General features: G+C 44.8%; 1 protein-coding gene across 3 annotated transcripts in view; it reads left to right on the forward strand.

Annotated features, from left to right (window-relative positions):
- The window catches only part of LDLRAD3 (low density lipoprotein receptor class A domain containing 3), a 287,446-nt gene that overhangs the window by 159,849 nt on the left and 103,987 nt on the right, over positions 1-23,610 (forward strand). For all 3 annotated transcript variants that reach the window (XM_082270157.1, XM_082270158.1, XM_082270159.1), the window contains one exon: positions 3,723-3,857. In XM_082270157.1, coding sequence (XP_082126283.1) covers positions 3,723-3,857 — 135 coding nt within the window. The remainder of the gene's footprint in view (positions 1-3,722; positions 3,858-23,610) is intronic.

Here is a 23,610-nt window from a genome sequence, read left to right on the forward strand (position 1 = left end):
CTTCTCAAATAAAGTTAACCCCTTCCCTGCCAGTGTCATTATTACAGTAACAGTGCATATGTATAGCACTGATTACTGTAGTAATGTCACTGGTACCCCCAAAAGTGTCAAAAATGTCAGTCCGATCTGTCCGCCGCAATGTCGCAGTCCCGCAAAAAAAATTGCAGATCGCCGCCATTACTCGTTAAAAAAAAAAACAATAAAAATCTTTCCCGTAATTAGTAAACGCAATAACTTTTGCGCAAACCAATCAAAATACGCTTTTTGCGATTTTTTTTTTTTTTTTTTTTTAATCAAACATATGTAGCAGAAAGCAAATTTTGATTTTTCCATTTTTTGGGGGGGGGAATTTCATATAAAAAAATTTGAAAAATTTTGTTATTTTTGCAAAATTGTCGCTCTTTTTTTGTTTATAGCGCATGATCAAAAAATCGCACAGGTGATCAAATACCACCAAAAGAAAGCTCTGTTTGTGGGAAAAAAAGGACGTCAATTTCATTTGGGTACAGCGTCGCACGACCGCGCAATTGTCCGTTAAAATCACGCAGTGCCGAATCGCAAAATAGGCCCTGGTCAGGAAGGGGGTAAAATCTTCCGGGGCTTAGGTGGTTAAAGAAGGCAACCACTGCCTCTGGGACTGGAAGTGAAGAGCATTCATCAGCAGGAGGACAACTGATGAGAAGACAAAAAAAAACTGGACGGATGCTCCAACCAATACTTCTAGGCTTGAACAGACCTATGAGGACTCACCCATGGGACAGCAGTGAGCCAGTCAGCACTGTCACAGGAATGTCCATAATGCTGTGTAAGACCTTATAGTTCTCACCAGGCTATTTTTTCACTCCTAGCTAAAGAAGGGAAGCGAAAAGGAAGTGCTCACCTGCCACCCATGACTGCTTCAAAGTAGACCTGTTCCACACTTTAACTTTAAAGAGTAACTCCAGGTTCACCTATAAAAAAGGGGGAAAAAAAGGATTTATAATGTTTTTTATATCCATACTCAAATGTTTTGCCTTTTAATTTCTGTTTTAAACTGAATGAGATGTTTAACAAGTTGAGGGTTCACAAATACTTTAGGGCAAGCCATACATTATTAATTTTTTTGTTCAACCAGCAGGTTGAACGAAAAATAAAATAACTCCATTCCCCCATTCACGCATTAAATGCAGATGGGGGAATTACTTACGCTGTGCTATTGTATAGTGACGGCAGGGAGACCGACTTCTGTTCAACCAGAATGCCCATGCATGGATTGAAATTTGGTCGCTCCCTGCTGGCCAAACTTAGATCCATAGATGGCCCCTTTAACACCATACACCCTCCCCCCGGGTCCTCACTGCACTTACCTCCATGGATGATAGCAGCTGGTGCAGGGGTCTGGGAATTTGAAAGTCAAGAACTCCTTCTACTTCTTTCTTTAGGGACACCAGGAAGGGTCAGAGTGAATCTGATTAGTCAAAGTGGTCATGTGCCAGCACGTGACCAATCAGAATCTCTCTAATCCATCCCAGGAGAATACCACGGCTTTCTAATAGTGATTGACCGATATCATTTTTTCATTGCCAATACCGATATTTTGGCCATCGCATATCGGCCGATATTTTCGTACATTTAAAAACATTTTTTTTTTTTTTTTTTTTAACTTTACAGGTACTAAATATCCCAAACCCTCCTCTGCACTTAAAAGCATTCAAAACTCCAAGTTTGGCTGTTTTGAATGCTGTCATTTTTTTGAATCTGGCGCTGAGTACCCAGAAGTGAGGTCATGACATCCCTTCCAGGTTTTTGAATGGAGACCCGATCAGAGCCGAATGCGGCTTTGATCGGGACTTAGTCGGCCGTGCAGGCTGGTTGCCGGGGTCTCCCGGTGGAACGGGAGACCCACTCGAGCCGCGGGAGGGGGGGGGGCGTCCCCTCCCGCTTCCTGTAATGACAGCCGAAAGGCTTCTCAGCCGCATCGGTTGTCATTACAAGACAGCCGGCCATCGGCTATGGATGCCGGTACCGGGGTGATGCCTCTAGCTGCAGGCATCACTTCGGTACAAGCACTTTCCCGAAATATCAGCAATATCTGTAACCTCAGGGGCTGATTCCGATATATCGGGGAAAGTGCATCTCGGCCCTCGATATATCGGCATTGCCGTAATCGGTCGATCCCTACTTTCAAATGCCCTGGCCCCTGCATTGGCTTCATAGACAGTGAAAGCTAATCACCCACGGTAAGTTCGGCTGGGACCCAGGGTGGGGAAGGATGGGGGGGCAGTGTACGGTGTTAGTTCACCCAAACTAACACTTTAAATACATTAGTTGGGGCCTTGGATAAATCAAATTCTTACCATTGCCAGAACGCTATGGCCATTAGGGATGCTGTAATAGTCTGTAGCAGCATTTGCTACACACAGTATGCGCTCTTCCTGTTTCCGGCAGCAGAAGGAAAGTAGGCTGTACCTTCTCCAGGAAGACAAAGGTGCTTACAACATGGAGCAAATGATACTACAGTCTTTTACAGAAAAGGTTGGTGATAGGGCGCTCTGGATAAGGTAGACCTTTTAAAATTAGAAAAGTACATGGCGTGGTCCAAACTGAAGATAGGGTGGGCAGGTAGTGTCAGGTACAGCACCTCAGCAGCACTCCAAGAGAGAGAAGCATACTCTAGCAGGAACAAAGCAAAAGAGAAGGCACTTCAAAGTGCAGTAAACACTAAACTTTTTAATAGTCCAAAACAAGATTCAAAAAACTTCCAAGATACACAAGTAAATCAGGTTAATCAGTGTATAAATGGCGTCCAGCGGGAGGAATCCCTCCAGGATAGGACAGCTGCAGATGTGTTAGGGAATCTTGGTTTTGAAGAAGGAGCGAACTGGGCATGCTCAAAAACGCATCCTGCCCACTCTGACTTCATTTTTGGTTACCTGCATTCCACGCTGGTGCCAGCAGCACTGCTGCCCTTCCTGGATTCCCTATTACAGCTCTCCACTGCTGGCTGGTTCTGCATGCCATCTGCAGCTGTCATATCCTGGAGGGATTCCTCCTGCTGGACGCCATTTATACACTGATGAGCCTGATTACTTGTGTATCTTGTAAGTGTTTTTAATCTTGTTTTAGGCTAATAAAATTTAGAGTTTACTGCACTTAGAAGTGCCTTCTCTTTTGCTTTGCTACAGTCTGTAACCGCATCCCTTGCAGCCATACCATTCTGGTATAGTAAGACTTTGTTTTAACTGAGCTGGCCTACACAAAGCACATAAAGTGACTGGAAAATAGGAGTTCTTCTTTAAACTGTTCATTCAATTTATACCTGTCAGGTAGTCTTTGATTGTACAATAAAATTGTCTTCGTATGATCAAAATAAGAGATTGTACATTTTTTTTGCATCATTTTGTTACTGCCCAATGCTGACCATTTTTCTGGCAACTTTAACCATCTTGCAATCACGAACTTTACCGAATTGCTTGAAAGTTGCCACGTGTATCGTCATAAAGGACAACCTACAGGAGATTGTTGAATCCTATTTTAACTTTAAAAGATGTACATAAATATGGGGAGCTTAAAAAACTCCATTCCAATGGTGTTCCTCGTGGGAAGTGGATCCTGGACCCCACTCACAAAGCCAATGGCACAGTGTCCGAATTATGAATGGCCAATTTATTGTATTTTTGGATATGAATTCAGAAGTGATATACTCGGCATCTTACTCATACTGTTCTGTTCCTCTCTTCTAGCTGCTCATCCGCTGCTCTGCTCTACGTCTCGATTCCACTGTAAGAACAAGCTGTGTATAGACAAGAGCTTCGTCTGCGACGGGGAGAACAACTGCAAGGACAATAGTGACGAGGAGAACTGTCCGAACTCACAAGGTAAAGTCACCATTAACCCATTTCATTGTGTTTGTGCTTTCCTGAGCCCCTGATAATACATATAGCTGGGTCAGTCTGTGGCTGTATTGATGATTAGAAAACATTAACTCCCAACAACTCTGCTCCAAGCCTTCCATGCCCACTCCACCAACTGATAGGTGCTGGTTCTGAGCGGTCTGTACCCGGCTAACAATCATAACACCAAAGAAGTAGAGCTGCTCGTTTTCTGAAAGCCCAAGGTGGTAATAGGAGCAGGTGGATTACTCTCATATTGGATAAGAACATTTAAATTATTCTTGTGCTTTTGGAAGGTGAGTGGCTCTACATTTGTGTTTTGAAACCAGTAAGCCACTTGGACCAACAGTCATGGAATGCACAATATGAGCCTACTGACTCCCAATGATGGGGTCCAGCTCTACCCAGATTAATCTGCGCCATTTTAACTCAAAGAGCAAATCTGAAAACCACTGAGATGCCAAGCTACTCCAGTTTAAATCCCATTGGAAGTTTCAGGGGACATTCTTATAATAATATACATTTAGAGAAACCGGTAAGTTCTCAGTGTCTTACTGAGAACTTTACTGAGTAGTTTTTCTTTGCAAAGCAGCCACAGGGAGAATAGAAGATTCTGCACCCTGCGTTATGCTGAAAATAAAGTCTGCTGCCTTGTTCAAAGAAGCAGTGGTCACTCTGCAGTGGCCTGGCACGCCCCTGCTAGAGTCCAGCAATCAGCCTGAGCTTTTCTGACTAGTGGAATCTAGCTGTAGTCCATGTCAGATTGAAACATGGCTTATACAGAAAGGAGACCCTTGACTCCAACAGAGGAGCTGGAGGTAGGTTAGTATAGGTGGGGAAAGGCAGGAGAGTACCCTAAAAACACATCTCAATAAAAACATTCTCCCTTCATCAGGGCCTAAATATGAAACTGCAGCAGCCGCTGAGCATGCTGACACACTAACAGTCCATTAGGAGCCATTAATTCAAATTTATTGCAGATCTGTCTTCTATTAGCCCCTTTGAGTTAACATAGTCCACCAGTCCGGCAGTGGACTTTCCCCTGGCATCATAACATCTAATGCATTGGTCTTGATGACGTCAGGGCCATAGGCTGCTGGAGCTCGGGGAGGAGGATGCTGCAGGGACCATCCTAGCAGCATGGATGATCGGGTTTGTCCTCTTGACCTAAACAAGTAGGTCAAGAGGACAAATGCAACAGATAATTTTTACGTTTCTCTCTACGCTTCACCCCAGTACAGTTTTTTTAGAGCCGGTGGTTGGCTCTCTTGTAATTGCAATACTTAGGGTAGTTCTGCAACAGCTGGAGGGCTGAAGTTTGAGGACCTCTGTTCTAAAGTGTCCAAGGTCGTTGCCTCTTCTGCCTACCCCTCAGCCTGGCCCTGGCTATGCCTGTATCTGCAAACTGATATGTAAAGCATAGCCAGGGTTATCTAGTGCAGTGGTCCTCGGGGCCCACTAACAGGCCAGGTTTGCAAGATAACTAAATTACATCACAGGTGATCTAATTTGCTGCTCAGTGATTGCAGTATTCTAGTCTGCATCTCCCCAAAGTAATACCTAAAATCTGGCCTGTTAGTGGGCCCCGAGGACCGGAGTTGAGGACCACTGATCTAGTGAAGCAAACAATTCAGTACAAGAAAGTGACTCTCAGGTAAAAGTTCCAGTATTAAGGCGATCAGAGAACTCACTAAAAATACACAGCAGCTCGTCTTCAGCAGACACTTCTGCTCTTTGTGAATCATTGACGAGTATCTGGAATTCAGGCAGAATAGCCCAGAGTTCCAGACACAGTTGCCCCAGTTTACCTCCGATAAGAAAAGGCTTCTGATCTCAGTCAATGAAAGAGATCCGTGAAATGGAAACACAACCATGATTCTTTCATGTCCTCCCTGAGACTCGGGGGTAAGAGTATGGCACAGGAGGCCTCAGGGGAGCCAAGCCCTCTGAAAGTGATATATCAAAGCGGTAAGGAGAAGGAGGAGAGGAAGCCGGATTCTGCTGACTTCAGAATTATCCGAAACAGTGCAGGAGCTGCGAGGCAAAACTGCAGCCTCAGTGTGGCGGAATGCACGCTACAACAACCTATTCTTCTTTTTTTTTTCCTTTCTCTGCTGGAGTAATGCAAGTTCCTTTTCCCTTTAAGAAATAACGTTGTCATTTCCTGGGCTTGCTTCGGCTGCCGGCAGCCATTTATTATCCTCCGAGCACCAGGACGACTGGATCATTAGGAACAATGCAGTTTTCTGCTTGATGATTCTAAAAATAAGATGATCCTGTGAACTTATTTACATATTACACGCAGGTGCAAAAACCTGATTCGTCATCTACGGTAATTATGTAACACCCACCACGAGGCTTCAGAGTTTAGATTGCAAATTATATATAAGGAAATTAAATAAATGTATACACACTCACTGGCCACTTTATTAGGTACACCTCGTTAGTACCAGATTGGACCCCCTTTTGCCTTCAGAACTGCCTTAAAGCGGTTCTAAAGGTAGAAGGTTTTTTTAACTTAATTCATTCTATGCATTGAGATAAAAAAACTTCTGTGAGCAGCAGCCCCCCTAATACTTACCTGAGCCCTCTCTCTAGCCAGCAATGTCCACAAGTGCCTCAGCCGTCCTAGATACTCTCTGATTTGCTAAGACACAGAAGTGGCATCATTGGCTCCCGTTGCTGTCAATCAATTCAGTTAGCCAATCAGGAAAGAGAAAGGGCGGGGCTGAACGAGTACACGGAGCTGCAGCTTGGCTCGGGTGCCCCCATAGCAAGCTGCTTGCTTTGGGGGCACTCAACAGGAGGGAGGGGCCAGGAGAGCCTAAGAGGGACCCAAGAAGTGGAAGATCCAGGCTGCCCTGTGCAAAACCAACTGCACAGAGCAGGTAAGTATAACATGTTTTTTTATTTTAATAGAAAAAAAATGAGTCTTTACAATCACTGTAATGCATTCGATGCATTAAGATAAAAAAAACCTTCTGTATGCAGCAGCCCCCCTAATACTTACCTGAGCGCCATCTCGACCCAGCGATGTTGCACAAAAAACTTGGCTGTCTGGGACTCTCCTTCATGATTGTCTGAGACACAGCAGCGGGCACCATTGGCTCCTGCTGCTTTCAATCAAAGTCAGAGAGGGGGGATGGGGCCGAGCCACAGCTCCAAGTTTGAATGGACACACAAAGCAGTGGCTTGGCCCACAGCTGCTGCAGATTTGTCAGCTGCACATCCATGATGGGAATCTCCTGTTCCACCCTATTTCAAAGGTGCTCTATTGGATGAGATTTGGTGACTATGGAGACCATTGGAGTCCAGTGACCTCATTGTCATGTTCAAGAAACCAGTGATGAGATGATCTGAGCTTTGTGACATGGTGCATTATCCTGCTGGAAGGAGCCATCAGAAGATGTAGAAATGTAGAAACACTGTAGTCCTAAAGGGATGGACATGATCAGCAATACTCAGGTAGGTTGTGGCGTTTAACTGATGCTCAATTAGTACTAAGGGGCCCAAAGTGTGCCAAGAAAATATCCCCCACACCATTACACTACCAGCCTGAACAGTTGATTCAAGACAGGATGGATCCATGCTTTCATGTTGTTTATGGAAAATCCTGACCCTACCATCTGAATGTCGCAGCTGAAATTGAGACAATTTAGACCAGGCAACCTCTTCTCCAACTTTCTAATGTCCAATGCAGGTGAGCCTGCGTGAATTGTATCCTCAGTTTCCTGTTCTTAGCTGACGGGAGTGGCACCCGGTGTGGTCTTGAAAGCTCTGAGTTTCTGGACCCAGGTCTACTCTATCTATTTTACAAGTTTCCTTAGTGCACGACCTCTGCGATGCTCTGCTCCATAAACCAATCCCATCTGACTAAAACCCAAAGGGAGCTGGTGGGGCTTGTGTTTCTGGAGGCCCAGCAGACTCTTGCAAAGGCTTGGCACTAACCGTTCCTTAACTTCACTGAGGTCAGGCAACAGCTTATGGGAACCATGATCCACGAAAAACTCACTTCTCTACTGACTGACTCCCATGCTAATTTTTTTTAAATTTGGGACCCATGGATTTCCTACAATGAGACCATCTTAACCTGGACCGCTCCTTATTCTCCATGGATTGATGGATTGGACGGCCCACCTCTTTGCTGTGCCATGGTCTAAACTGCATAGGTCCCCTCTTTCTTCCCTCGCAAACCCTTTCTCTCCCCCCCCCCCCTTTTTTTTTCTTCTTTACTGCTTCCTGAGGCTTTTAGATGGAGGCTTCCTATTCTTTCTCTTCTCCAAGATCCTATTCTTTCTCTTCGATTTTCTCTTGGGCTCTATCCGCATTCTCTCTTTTCCCTTAGCCGAGGCCATTATTATCTCCTTCCACTGCCCATGTTTATTTGTCCACCTTTTGAAATGCCCACTCTAGGGCTTATTTGTGATTTTCTTCAGTTAATAATACTGTTGTATGTACCTTTTTTTTCACCCGATGAGAATGAACCCATATATCCACCTTGGATATGTTTTTTTTTTTTTTTTTTTTTTCCCCTTTTGTCCGTATTGTTTTCTCATGTATATAACGATCTGTACATTTCTATTACATGATTTGAAAATCAATAAAGATCTTTGTATAGAAATGAATAGGCTACCCTACACACGCGCCCCATCGCACCTGTATGGTGTAAACCTAGCCTAAGGCCTTCGCTTTCCAATGTGAAAAAAAAAACACAGCTGCCTTGGGTTAGGAGGGTGGTGGGAGTTGCTCTGATTTTCCTGGGACCAGAACCAGGCATCCTTTTCCAAATTTGGTGGTCATGCCTGAAGGCTCTGCGTTTCTGGATTAGATCGATTTTACAAGTTTCCTTAGTGCGCGACCTCTGCGACGCTCCGCTCCACAAACCAATCCTGTCTGACTAAAACCCAAAGGGAGCTGGTGGGGTTTGTGTTTCTGGAGGCCCAGCAGACTCTTGCAAAGGCTTGGCACCAACCGTTCCTTAACTTCGCTGAGGTCAGGCAACAGCTTATGAGAACAACAAACAAACACAGGGGGCGCACTGGCCTAGTGCATTATCATTTGGATGGTTTATTTAAAAATAAAGATTAAAATTACTCACAAATGAGTTCTTGTTAAAAGCATATCACATAAGGAATGCAGTCCTCAGTACAGGGATCCGAGGGTGGATTGTCCCTTGAATTCTTGAAGGCTAACGCGTTTCGAGGGAACCATGAGCCACGAAAAACTCACTTCTATACTGACTGACTCCCATGCTAAATTTGGGACCCATGGATATCCTACAATGACCATCTTAACCTGGACCGGTCCCTATTCTCCATTTGATGGATTGGACGGCCCACCTCTTTGCTGTGCCATGGTCTGAACTGCATAGGTCCCCTCTTTCTTCCCTGGCAAACCCTTTCTCTCCCCCCCCCCCTTTTTTTCTTCTTTACTGCTTCCTGAGGCTTTTAGATGGAGGCTTCCTATTCTTTCTCTTCTCCAAGATCCTATTCTTTCTCTTCGATTTTCTCTTGGGCTCTATCCGCATTCTGTCTTTTCCCTTAGCCAAGGCCATTATTATCTCCTTCCACTGCCCATGTTTATTTGTCCACCTTTTGAAATGCCCACTCTAGGGCTTATTTGTGATTTTGTTCAGTTAACAATACTGTTGTATGTACCTTTTTTTTCACCCGATTCGAATTAACCCATATATCCACCTTGGATATGTTTTTTTTTTTTTCCCCCTTTTGTCGGTATTGTTTTCTCATGTATATAACGATCTGTACATTTCAATTACACGATTTGAAAATCAATAAAGATCTTTGTATAGAAATGAATAGGCTACTCTACACACGCGCCCCATCGCACCTGTGTGGTGTAAACCTAGCCTAAAGCCTAGTACACACGCAACGAATTTCCGCCGACCGGTCGTCCATCTTTTGTCCAGAGTGGTGTTTAGTTGGTTGGAATGTGCTCTAGACTGCACACGAATTTTCCCGTACGACAAAATTCTACTTCAGAAGTGATGTCATGTGTTGGATTGCTTTCTATGTGTTCTTTCTTCTCTGAGCATGCCCAGTCTTGCTCGTAAGATTTTTCCCTGTCGAAATCTGCACGAAAATCGGACGTGTTTTAACGGAGGACAAACGTTTTATAGCCTGCACACCAGATTTTTTTCGGCTGAAAAGTCGGAGTCGGTTGTCGGAAGCATCATACTAACAAGCCTAAAATCGGCAGATCGGTCGTCGGACGAAAATTCCCGGCCGAATGTCAACCCGTGTGTACGGGCCTTAAGGCCTTAGCTTTCCAATGTGAAAAAAAAAAAATATCCACATCTGCCCTGGGTTAAGAGGTTGGTGGGAGTTGCTCGGATTTTCCTGGGATCAGAACTACTGAAGTTCTTGGGAGGTTAAACGTTTACAGATGTGTCTTATTTTCCATCCTCATTAATTATGTAATTGGGATCTTACGTGTTCTTTTAATTATAAAGGTGACCTGGCAGAGCACAAGGAGACCAGGCAGGTTTTAAAATGACATCGCCATGGCAACCTGGGCAATTTGGAAGTAATTCAGCAGAGCAGAAAAGGCTCCTGGCTGCCAGGACCACAGACCCATGTGTCAGATTGATAATAGAAGTGCACATTACCATTTAATAAGTTTGCAGGAGGCCCAATGGACTTGGAGAAACGAGTGTGTTTCACACACCTAGCCTAAAACTGCCTTTCCGCTTGGCATTTACAAAACGAAATGTGACCGCATACGTTATGCAGAGTAATGCTATGGAGAGGAAAAAAAGGCGCTAGGCATTTATGAGCTTTTTGTTTGGGAATATTGCACGCATTGTTGCACCCCTGAGGATGAAATATTACAACATAAAATTTTTATGAATTATTTTTCCATATTAACAGACTGCCAGCAAGAAACTTATTGACTTGTTTAGCATCCGCACCAGTGTATTAGAAATGTGCTATAAAGACCAATAAAGGGATGTGCTGGGCTGGGGGAACCGGAGGAGGGTTGAGCCCCACACCCGGAAGTATTGAGTTTTTATCAGGACTCCGGTGATGGATCACACTGACCTAAAGTGATTGTAAACGATCACCTTGTAAAGCAAACTTTTCAGTTTAACCACTTTACCACCGGAGGATTTTGCTGTCTTACGTCTGGGCCACTTTTTGCGATTCGGCACTGTGCGACTTTAACTGACAATTGCGCGGTCGTTCAACGCTGTACCCAAACAAAATTTACGTCCTTTTTTTCCCACAAACAGAGCTTTCTTTTGGTGGTATTTGATCAAAAAGAGCGTAAATTTTGAAAAAATAACAATATTTTTCACATTTTTTTATATGAACCCCCCCCCCCCCAAAAAATGTAAAAATCAACATTTTTTTACATTTTTGGCCAATTTGTTTTCTGCTACCTATGTTTGGTAAAAAAAATCGCAATAAGCGTATTTTGATTGGTTTGCACAAAAGTTATTGCGTTTACCAACTAAGGGAAAGATTTCTGTAATTTTTGGTGTTTTTTTTTTTTAACGAGTAATGGCTGCGATCTGCGGTTTGTTTGTTTTTGCGGGACTGCGACATTGCGGCGAACAGATCGGACCCTTGACTGACATTTTTGACACTTTTGGGGGTACCAGTGACATTACTACAGTAATCAGTGCTATACATATGCACTGTTACTGTAAAAATGACACTGGCAGGGAAGGGGTTAATTTTTATTGGTGATCAAGGGGTTAATGTATGCCTGGTGCTTACTGACGTGTGTGGGGGGAGGGGACTATGTGACACAAGGACAGATCGCAGGTTCAGCTATGCTGAACCCTGCAATCTGACCCTGCCTGTCACTTAAGAGATTTGCCCGCTTGTGACTGAATAAAGTGGGAGCGAGCCTCCGGCGGCGCGCACGCGCCGCCGAGAGAGGGGAATGTCTGGTGACGTAGGTCTACGTCGCCAGACGTTATCGCCAGACGTTATCGAGCCACTTTGCCGCAGTAGAGCTCTAGTTAGCTGCGGCAAAGTGGTTAAAATTGAAATGAAAGGTAAAGCATTTGTGTATAGATATAAAAAAAAAATAATAAATACCCTCCCCCTCTCCCTTTTAGAAGTGATCCCATTCTGTCTGTTCTCAGCTGAAGAGGTGGGGAAAGGAGAAACAACTGCACACTGAACTTCCCAGGGAAAGGCTGTGCAGCAGGGGCGTGTCAGGACAAGTCTGATCATTGGAAGAGAGTACACGGAGTACATTTTTTTTGGGTACAGCGTCGCACAGCCATGTCAGTTAAAGCAACGCAGTGCCATATCGCAAAAAAATGGCCTGGTCATTAACCGATTGCTGACCGCCCGCCGCAGTTGTATGGCGGCAGTCTGGCGCTCCCAGGCAAAGTGCCGTACAGTCATGCAGTGCCAAATCGCAAAATAGGGCCTGGTCTTTGAGCAGCTAAATCCTCCGGGGCTAAAGTGGTTAAGGGGGTAAAATCTTCCGGGGCTGACGTGGTTAAAATCGCCGCATATTCAAAAAAAATGCAATTTAGAAGAAATCCCTTCATTGATTGCTTCCAGCTTTGATGTATTCCCTAGTCAATGATTTTATTCCTATATGACTCACTACACTATTATGAGGGATATAAATAATATGATCGGGGTCATTGTGAGATTATGCATGACCCAGAGGCGTAACTAGAACCTTCAGGGCCCCGATGCAAGAAACCATGAAGGGCCCCCCAGACCCCTGGCCGGGGCCCTTCCCTTCAAGCCCGGGGCTCTTCCCACTAATCCTGGGGCTCTTTAATCTCATTGCATGGCCTTTTATTATGGTCCCGCATCAGGATCCTTTCACAAGTTCTGCAGTGGGCCCCCTTCCTGCAATCTTGGGGCCTCCCCACAGTGGTGAAATGCCAGGGCCCGGTCGCAAGTGTGACCTTTGAGATCCTAGAAGTTCACCCACTGGTTTGCTACCGGGCCCCCTGGAGCATGGGGCCCGGTAGCGATTGCAACCCCTGTAGTTACGCCCCTGGCATGACCCTAAACCACGCTGTCACCAATCAGGAGGTATTGCATCATTCCCCCCCCCCCCCCCCCCCATGGAGAGAATGTATTTTTGGTAAACTCTAATTGAATTCTCTGCTTCTATAAAGATCCATTGTCACACGGCTGCACGGCACAAACAATCGCGCCAAGCATGTGAGCGGGTCTGAAATGCGTTTTATCCCGTGCTTCCTGCGGTGTTAAAAGCTTTCGAGTCCACTGCGAGCGAGAAGACTTGTTAGCGGCAGCTCCTGATAGGTGGTCTTCCTGCTAGCCTACGTCCGGCCTAGCTCGGGGATTAATCGCAGGGCATATGGAAGATATTAAAAGGATTAATTATTTCCAAGCCCCTTTTTGTCCCTTCGTTGTATAATAAGTGTTCTCGGGCGACCGTAGGAGAATGCTTACAATACATTAACTCATTCAGCTTTATGTGCGGCAATTATTTCTATCGGAATGAATAACATTTTAATTCTCAAGCTATTTTTCTCTGCGTCGTGTTTGCTGGTAATAAAGCACATGTGGGCTTGTTTATGGAAATCAGCAATGTCCGTTCCAACGCTAAAAGGATTAACATGACCCTGGAAGAAGCCGTTGCTGGTTGTTATTAGAGGTCTTTAGCCGAGGTCTCTGCTCGCTGCAGCAATTGATTGTTCGCATGCGTGGTAGTGTTACAGGGGACTTGCTCTTTGTTAACCATTTGCCTACAGGGCACTTAAACCCCCCTCCTGCCCAGGCCAATTTTTTAGCTTTCAGCGCTGTCACACTTTGAATGACATTTGCCTGGTCATGCAACACTGTACCCAAATGAAATTTTTATCATTTTTTTTTCAAACAAATAGAGCTTTCTTTTGGTGGTATTTAATCACTACTGGGGTTTTTATATTTTGCTGAACAAACAAAAAAAGACAGAAATTTTAAAAAAAAAAAAAAAAAAACAGTTTTTATAGTTTGTTTTAAAATTTTGCAAACAGGTAATTCTTCCATCTCCTCCATTAGTGTGCGCTGATGAGGCGGCACTGATGGGCCCTGATAGGCACTGGTAGGCTGCACTGATAGGCACTGGTAGGCTGCACTGATGGGCACTGATAGGCTGCACTGGTGGGCACTGATAGGCGACACTGATGGGCACTGATAAGGCGGCACTGATAAGGCGGCACTGAAGGGCACTGGTAGGTGGCGCTGAAGGGCACTAATAGGCGGCACTCATGTGCACTGATGGGCACTAATAGGTGGCACTGATGGGCAATGATAAGCACTGGTAGGTGACACTTATGATGGGGTACTGATAGGTGGCACTGGTGAGCACTGATAGGTGGCACTGGTAGGTGGCGCTGGTGGGCACTGGCAGATGGCACTGGTGGGCACTGGTAGGTGGCACTAGTGGGTGACATTGGTGGGCACTGGTAGGTGGCACTGGGGGCACAAATAATCCCTCTCCTCTTCTGGATCAATGTTCCTCTGACAGCAGCCGGCAATTGTTTTTTTTTTTTTCCCCCCTCACACTTACAGTGCACAGTGGTGTAGTGGTTAGCACTTTCACCTAGCAGCAAGAGGGTCGCTGGTTCAAATCCCAACCACCACACTACCTGCCTGGAGTTTGCATGTTCTCCCTGTGCCTGCGTGGGTTTCCTCCGGGTACTCCGGTTTCCTCCCACACTCCAAAGACATGCTGGTAGGTTAATTGGGTCCTGTATATAAAAAAAAAAAAAAATTGGCCCAACTATGTATGTATGAATGTGAGTAAGGGCTCTTTCACGCGGCGGTCCGATCAGATCCGCCTGTCAGTTTTTTAGGCGGATCTGATCGGATCCACCATGCAGCTCTATGGGGCAGCGGGTGTCAGCGGAGACACCTCCGCTGCCATCCGCATCCGATCCTGTGCGTGAAATCTGGACGGATGGAAACCCTATTTTTCCATCCGTTCAGTAATCGGATCAGATCTGATGAGAGCGGACAAGTGGTCCGCTCTCATCCGATCCCCCATAGAGGGCAGCGGGGCTGAGACACCTCCCTCTCCGCTCTGCAAGCGGAGACGTAGCTGTCATCCGCCGGCTCAGCAGGGATCGATCCCCGCTGAGCAACACGGATCCCCCTACGGAGGCGGACCGTGTGAAAGAGCCCTTAGGGACCTTAGATTGTAAGCTCCTTTGAGGGCAGGGACTGATGTGAATGTGCAATGTATATGTAAAGCGCTGCGTAAATTGACAGCGCTATATAAGAACTTGAAATAAATAATAAATAAAAACAGCTGATCGCCAGCTGGTTTTTACTTTACTGACAGCTGATCATGTGGTTAGGGGGCGGGATCGCCGCCGATCTCCGATCTGTGATCAGACGAGTCTCATGGACTCGCCGATCACAGAGTGAGCTGGGCGCGCTCCGCAGGGAGCGCGCAGGCCGCTCGTTGCCGAGAGGACGACAATGTACGCCCTCCCGGCAATTTAGGTCGACGCTGTAGCCGGGGGGGGTCGCATCATTTTAAGGTCAGCTATGCTCCGCCCCTTTTCAACAATATCATGAAGGGGAGGGGTTTAGTCATTCTCACATAAAGTTTGAGAAACCTGACGCAAAAGCAAAGCTGACCCCCTCTGTTTTGGTCTGTGCAGGCAGCGCATGCGTGCACGTGACGTCAGTACGTGCTGTGATGTCACGTGCCATGCCTCTGGAGCCACAAATCTCCTCAATTTTCTCCCCTCTCCTGGAATGATAGCACCGGAGGCCTGGGGCTGAGGACAGTGGTCCACGGGGCTGCTGGTGTCAGTCACCGCGCAAGCCACGACTCTCGAGTATTTATTTTTAAAGGTGAAAAATAAGCCACTCTTTCCAGTTTTCAGAGCGCTGATCACTGCTCAAGTGACCCACCACCTGTCTTCTCCTAAAGAAAAGAACGGCATTATTTTTTTTTTTCATACACGGGCACAGGCACACAGGATTATTAAATAGACCAGACAGGATAGTATAAAGTGGCTTAACAACCACTTTAAAGGGGAAGTTGAGATTCCGGGGGGGCACTTGCCCCCCCATGCGGACGCCCATGATTATACCCTTAGGCTTGGTACAGGTGATTCCATGTGTCTATGCGTGAGAAATGTGGAAAGGTTCCAGAATCCAAAAAATTGCACTGGGAATGCCATTAAAGTGATATTAAAGGCAAAAATGTTAAAAAAAATAACAAACATGTTATACTTAGCTGCTCTGTGCAGTGGTTTTGCACAGAGCAGCCCCGATCTTCCTCTTCTCAAGTCCCTCGTTGGTGCTTCTGGCCCTGCAGCTTGCAATGGGGGCACCAAAGCAGACGTGCTCCAGAGCCACTCCCCTGCCCCACTCCTCTCTCTCCTCATTGGTTGTCTGGCTGTGATTGACAGCCAGTGGCTCCCACTTCAAAAAAGCCAAGGAGTTTCCAGTCACAACTTACCAACCAGCCTGTGACCAACCAAATTATCCTGTCTAACAGTATGCGTTAAAAACGGGGGTTTAGTTGCACACATTTGCAAATACATGCATAAGTTGCAGGCCATGGCAAGGCACCCTGATATCTAAAGACCCTAACTCTACCTTTTAAAGAGTCTCCACAGTGAGAGCCCATGTATTCTGAGGGATAGATAGAGGACAGGTGACTGGAGGGAGCCCACCCCTCCTTAAAGGCGCAGAGTCACACTGAACACCCAGCACATTGCACAATGGCTGCAAATGTTGCCTGACCAATATAACAACAACAATACAAAAAATGGTCACTTCTCCCACCTATAACTGGTCTTAACAGCAAGGAGCACTGGAAATTTATACTTACCCGCTCTGTGTATTGGTTTTGTACAGAGCACCCCAGATCCTCCTCTTCTCGGGTCTCTCACCAGCGCTCCAGGCTCCTCCTTCCTGCAGAGTTCCCCCACAGCAAGCAGCTTGCTATGCGGGGCACCCGAGCCTAGCCACTGATCTGTGTGGCCATTCAGACACTGAGCCTCGGCTCTGCTCCACCCCCTCTCTCTCCTCATTGGCTCACTGACTTTGATTGACATCAGCAGGAGCCAATCAAGAGGAGACCCGGGCAGCCGAGGTTATCGTGCACATCGCTTGATTGAGATGGGGTCCTTCAGGTAAGTATTAGGGGGGCTGCTGCACACAAGGTTTTTTAGCTTAATGCATAGAATGCATTAAGATAAAAAACCTGCCTTTAGACCCACTTTAAACACTATTAAATCATAAAAGCAATTATGCTCACAAACAAACAAGTTCACAAGCGCATCAATATATTCAAAATCACAAACGCCAAATCTGTAGCACTTGTTCCCCAGCATGGAAAGAAGCCATCCAGGTCAAAATGTGGCAAACACGTTTCAAGGGGTAACCCCTCTTCATCAGAGCCTGATGATGCTATTGAAGTGTGATAATTGTTAAAGCGGTTGTAAACCCAAAATCGCGAAAAAAAAAAAAACCTGCAAGACAAAGGCATAATGAGCTAGTATGCATCGCATACTAGCTCATTATGTATTACTTACCTTAGAACGAAGCCCCGACACGGACCCCCGGACATCGCTGCGGGCGCTGCCATGATCCCTCGCCGTCTCTTCCGGGTCCGGCGGCTCCGGAGCGGTGATTGGCCGGAGCCGCGATGACGTCACTCCCGGCAAGCAAAACTGAAGGTCCCCCCGGACCTTCAGAGCGCATGCGCCGCTCGCGTGAGCGGCTGCATGCACTGCAAATATCTCCTAAACCGTGCCGGTTTAGGAGATATTAATTGTACCTACAGGTAAGCCTTATTATAGGCTTACCTGTAGGTAAAAGTGTAAAAAAGCGGTATACAACCGCTTTAAATGATCACTGCTGCTGTCCCAATTGCGAAAGCTCAATTACAATAGGTATTTGAAGGAATGACAGCGCTGTGCAAAGGAAATTTTGTTTTTCTTTTTTTTTTCTGCATGAGTTCACTAAAGTGTTACTATTTTATTTATTTACATCTGTGTAGTTATTTTGTTGCAATATAATACATGCTTAGGGTCCTTTCACACGGCCGCTCCGTGTGTCCGCAAATCATCCCATCCGTTTGCAGATGATTTGCGGACATAATGTAAGTGAATGGCACTGCGGGTGTCAGCGGAATACCATCCGCTGACACCCGATTTTCCTCCTTTCAGTTCTGTTCCGTTTTTTCGAATGGAACAGAACCCTATTTTTTCTTCCGTGTAAAAAACGGAAAGGAAGAAAAATCGGATGTCAGCGGTGTCATCCGCTGACATCCGCAGTGCCCATAGACATACATTATGTCCGCATATCATCCGCAAACGGATAGGATGATATGCGGGCACACGGAGCGGATGACACAAATGTCATCCGCTCCGTGGAAAAAAAAAAAAAAAAAAAGTCCCGCGGCGGACCTTTCACACGGAGCGGCCGTCTGAAAGGACCTGTGTTGTAATTAGCATCAGTAGTGAGTGTAGAAAGCCATGTGCTCCTATATGAAGGTTCCGACAAATTAGGAGTAAAACAAAAAATGTGCTATAAAATTATTTAAAGAAATATTAAATGCAAATCCTATCATGTAAACCATTATATACGTAAAGCGCTCTAGTGCAAAAATAAGTGTACCCATATATGTAACCAAATTAGATTTAAAAATTCACAGTCAACAAAAACATTATTTAAAATCCCAAAAAAAGTCCCCAAAAAATTATATTAGCAACCTCCGTGATTCATAATTCAAGTCCAAAAATTATCACATAAAAGTCTCTCTTCAAACTTTCTTTTTAATGATCCCTTTATGTTTCCATATGTGATCCACCGCCAATAACTGTTCTAAATGAACTCACCAACTCTTGTTGCTGGTAAGATTATAAACCAGCTCACAACGCCTCCTCTATTCAGGGAGCAATCCTCTGCAGTAATCCTTGTGAAGTGATCCTCTGCTGCTTTCAAATAGACAACCGGTCTCTCAGTGGAACCATGCTGATATAGGAGAGAGAAAAAGCTTCACACGGTATAACATCTTTTTAAAACCATTCCAGGTTATTTAAAAACCTATATCGCACTCGCATTTACAAGTGTCACAACTGACACCAGAATATAGGCATATGTGTAACAAAAAAGAAGTAGCTCTGGCTAAACACTTCATCGCGAGCTAGCAAACCAGTCTCTACAGCGCGATGATGACACCTGTAGTCCCAACCCATGCTAATGAACCTGATGATGGAGCTTCTTGGTTCTGATGAAGAGGGGATACCCCTTGAAACGCGCCAACGATATTTGACCTGGGTGGCTTCTTCTTATGCTGGGCAGTGTTAATTTCGTCGACTAAAACCGACTAAAACGTTTTCGCCGACTAAATTAACACAATTTTAGTTGACTAAAATACGACTAAAACTAAAACAATTCAGATGACTAAAATACGACTAAAACTAAAATGGCATTTTAGTCTTAAGACTAAAATACGACTAAAACTAAAATGGCATTTGAGTCAAAAGACTATAACTAAAACTAAATCGAAATTTGCTGCCAAAAGTAACACTGGTGCATGCTCAAAGCTTAATACCATAAATAATAACATATTAGATTTTTCACTCCAGGACCAGCAGTAGTATATAATGAGTTTGGAAATTGTAGAGAAATGCTTAAATAATGCATTACAAATTACAATTGAACTACACCCATTCGATTATAGATGACTAAATGAGTCTTAGTCGACTAAAATGTAGGACGTTTTAGTCGACTAAAATGTAGGACGTTTTAGTCGACTAAAATGTAGGACGTTTTAGTCGACTAAAATGTAGGACGTTTTAGTCGACTAAAATGTACTGGAGTTTTAGTCGACTAAATACGACTAAAACACTTGCAGAAGACTAAAATGGGACTAAAACTAAAATGCCATGTTAGTCCTAAGACTAAGACTAAAACTAAATTGAAATTTGCTGCCAAAATTAACACTGATGCTGGGGAACAAGTGCTACAGATTTGGCGTTTGTGACTTTGAATATATTGATATGCTTGCAAACGTATTTGTTTGTGAGTATAATCATTGCTTTTATGAGCCAGAGAGAACTAGAAGGTGCATGCAGTCATCACGTATCGGTATCGGCCGATATGGGCCGATTTTTTTCGTACATTTAAAATGTATTTATTTTTTTTCTTTAACAGGTACTTTTGTGAAGGTATCTGGGGGGGGTCTAAAAGACCCCAAACCCCTCCTCTTCACTTAAAAGCATTCAAAATACCAAGTTTGGCTGTTTTAAATACTGTCATTTTTTTAATCTGGCGCCACTTCCGGGTTTTTGCATGGAGACCCGATCAGAGCTGAATGTGGCTTTGATCGGGTCTTCGACAGCCGTGCAGGCTGGTTGCCCGGGTCTTCCGGTGGGATGGGAGACTCGGGGCGAGCCGGGGAAGGCAGCGGGAGGGGGGGACGTCCCTTCCCGCTCCTTGTAATGACAGCCGAGCGGCTTCTCAGCTGCATCGGTTGTCATTACAAGACAGCCGACCGTCGGCTATGTACGCCGGTACCTCCAGCTGCAGGCATCACTCCGGTACAGCACTTTCCCGAAATATCGGTAATATCAGCCACCTTAGGGAAAGTGCATATCAGCCCTCGATATATATATCGGCTTTGCCGATAAATTGGTCGATCCCTAGCATGCATGCAGGGCACAGGCAGCCATAGGGGCTGGGCATTCACAAGGATGTTTGGAGTCATGGGGTGCAGAGAGTCCCAGAGGTTGCACTTGTAAGGCCTCATGCACACTGGATTTTATCCAAACATCAGTAGAAAGCTGTAGCTGTAGGAGTTTTTCAGCTTTTTTGCAGTAGCGATTTTTAGCTTTTTTCAGCTGTAGCGTTTCTTAGCTTTTTTTTTTTTTTAGCAAAACTAAATTCCCACAAAAGCTTATGGCTCAAAAACGTTGTTAAACACCGAATACAGTAAACCCCCCTCCATTGCGGGGGTTACGTTCCGGACCCATCCGCGAAAAGTGAAATTCCGCGAAATAGAAAAACCCTATTAAAATGCATTGTAGGCATGATTTTTTTACTGTCACTGTACGTGTAAAAGCATTTTAAGGTCTTTAAACACACTTTTAAAACAATAGAAACTCATTTAAACACATAAAAGATACTTAGAGACAGAGCAAGAGCTATGAAAAACACAAAAATCTTTCATTTTTAATGATTTATATAGTAAAATAACATTACAAAAAAAAAAACGCGAATTACCGGGACCGCAAAAACTGAACCGCGATGTAGCGGGGGATTACTGTAGCCACGTTTTTTGGTGTTTTTAGGCTTTTATCAGAGAGCGTTTTTACAGCAGAAAAACGCCTCTTAAAACCCACTAGTTCTGGGGGGTTTTTCCCAGCTAGAAAACGCCCCTACCAAAAACTGCTGATAACAGCCTATGTGTGCATGGACACATAGGATAACATGCTTGGGGGGGTTACTGGGTACATAAAAAAAAACCTCTGACGCCAAAAACAGCCGCTTTAAAAACGTCCTGTGCATGAGGCCTTAACAATAAAATTGTAAATGTTTCCTAATTACCAGTTTTTGTTCAACGTTCAACTCGGGGGCGGCCCATGCCACCCCCCTATCCATGCGTCCGGCCCCCTAATCTACACGCAGGGTGCCGGTCGCATGGATTCCAATGGGGCTTTTGTTATTTTTTTGAAGCACGTGATTAGAGCGAGAGGCTCTAATAGGCTTCAAAAAAGGGTGAGCTCGGGGCGCAGTGCACTGCGCCCTAAGCCCACCCAGTTGTGTGACAATAGCGAATGAATATTTGCTATTATCACATGGATTCTCCTCCTGGCTAATCAGGGAGCGGGTCCTGAGACCTGTTTCCTACTTGGCCGAAAGGAGAAGCCATGCCATTGCTGAAATCCAATTGGGAAAAGACCGCTCCAGGTGGGCTGGATGTCAGGTGCTGGTCGGATCCGTCAATCCGGAATCACATGAAGCAAAAAAAGGAGATGACCGCACTCCGATGTAAATCAAAAATTGGAGTAAAATTTATTCCACATCAAACAAATAGGCAAACTGGAACAACACACTGTGGATGCAGGACACAAAGGCAGACGCGTTTCACGACTTAGGGATGTCGCTTACTCATTGCCAGCTGGCAATGAGTAAGCGACATCCCTAAGTCGTGAAACGCGTCTGCCTTTGTGTCCTGCATCCACAGTGTGTTGTTCCAGTTTGCCTATTTGTTTGATGTGGAATAAATTTTACTCCAATTTTTGATTTACATCGGAGTGCGGTCATCTCCTTTTTTTGCTTCAAGCCATGCCATTGGCCAAGGAGGAGAAGAGAGGGGACGCAGGAGACCAAGTGAGGGGGAAGACGCCGCTGCCGACTGTCCTCCACATGTCCAGGATGAGTGAGACGGTGACCGGTGTTCGGGCTGGTGTGGTCTGGGGGGGGGGGGGGCTATGGAGTGGTCTGTCTGCCCCCCCCCCCCCCGACCCATGGAGCACCAGCCGCCACTGGCTCAACTACTATTAAAGAAATTGGAGGCGTCTGTACTACTCTTACGAGAGTTCAAAGGTAAACTTCTGCCAGAGGTTTCCCAATCTACAAACCACCTAGTCTTGAGTTTTGAAATTGCACAGACATTTAATTCGAGGCTTTCCAGGAACAGATAGACCTTTCTTTTTGAATTCGAATGAACCCAAGTGATTTTTGTTTTCTTTTTTTATGGTTCAGTAAAAACATTTTCAATGCTTGGCTGGGCGTAGCTCCTGTATCTTTTGTTGGAGTTGAATTTATAATTACCTGGTATTATAGTATTAGTCTCCCTTCTAAAAAAAAAATCCCTTTTAGAAATACTTTGTGGCGTCAGATGATCTGTCACGTTATGCATTACTTGAATGTGTCTGAATTCTCCGAATTCTTCTGAGAAGTGTAAGTAAATCATAATGCGCAATGGACAAACTAGGAGTTGAGATATTGCCCCTACGTTGTGCTATTCCCAGGTTGCTGCTTAAATGATGGGGAATTTTTTTGTTACCATAAGACAGGAGTGATAAAAGACAAGTAATAATGCGGGGTGATTGATGTTCTCTGTTCTGAGTCCCAGTTTTAACGGAACACCCAGCGTGAAAGAGTGATGCATTGTAATCTCTGGGAACAGAACGCGATTACAAATGACTGGGCTTTGATGCTCAACAGGGGGTTGCAATTAAAGATACATTATTCTTCATTTTCTGTTTTTTTCTTTTTTTTTTTTTTTTAAATATAAAAAAAATAAGTGTATGTTTGGCATAAATCTCCCCATTACTTTTGCTTTATCTTACAATTTTTAATGTGATTTTACTGCAAATGTACAAGTCTTCGGTTTCTGCCGCTAGCACCTTCACAACCAGTATTTAGGTGAGGGAAATATGGGAATAACATTACTAGTACAGCTGAGGTCTTCCAACTTTGTACTACATTTCTTACACAGTTCCTGCACTACTTTTGGAAATTTCGGGGGTAATTTCAATAGACATCTGTGCATGAACTTGCACAGATCTCTTTCAAATCGCCCCCAAATTTGCACTGAAATGCAGTTTTGAAATGAATACGCACAATTACAAACCCACATTCATTGTGAACGAGGACTAAGTAAAAATTCACAAAAAAAGTTTAGTTGCAGTTGGGTTTTTAAGAGACACTGTCACTTTAATCATTCAGTATAAAGCAACTGGACCTGTGTAAAGCCCCCAAACTCTCTCATTTTCACCTCTAGCAATCCCTCCCCACTCCTCTGTTGC

This window comes from Pelophylax lessonae (genome assembly GCF_965119305.1).
Source record: "Pelophylax lessonae genome assembly, chromosome: 10".
Taxonomy (NCBI): Eukaryota; Metazoa; Chordata; class Amphibia; order Anura; family Ranidae; genus Pelophylax; species Pelophylax lessonae.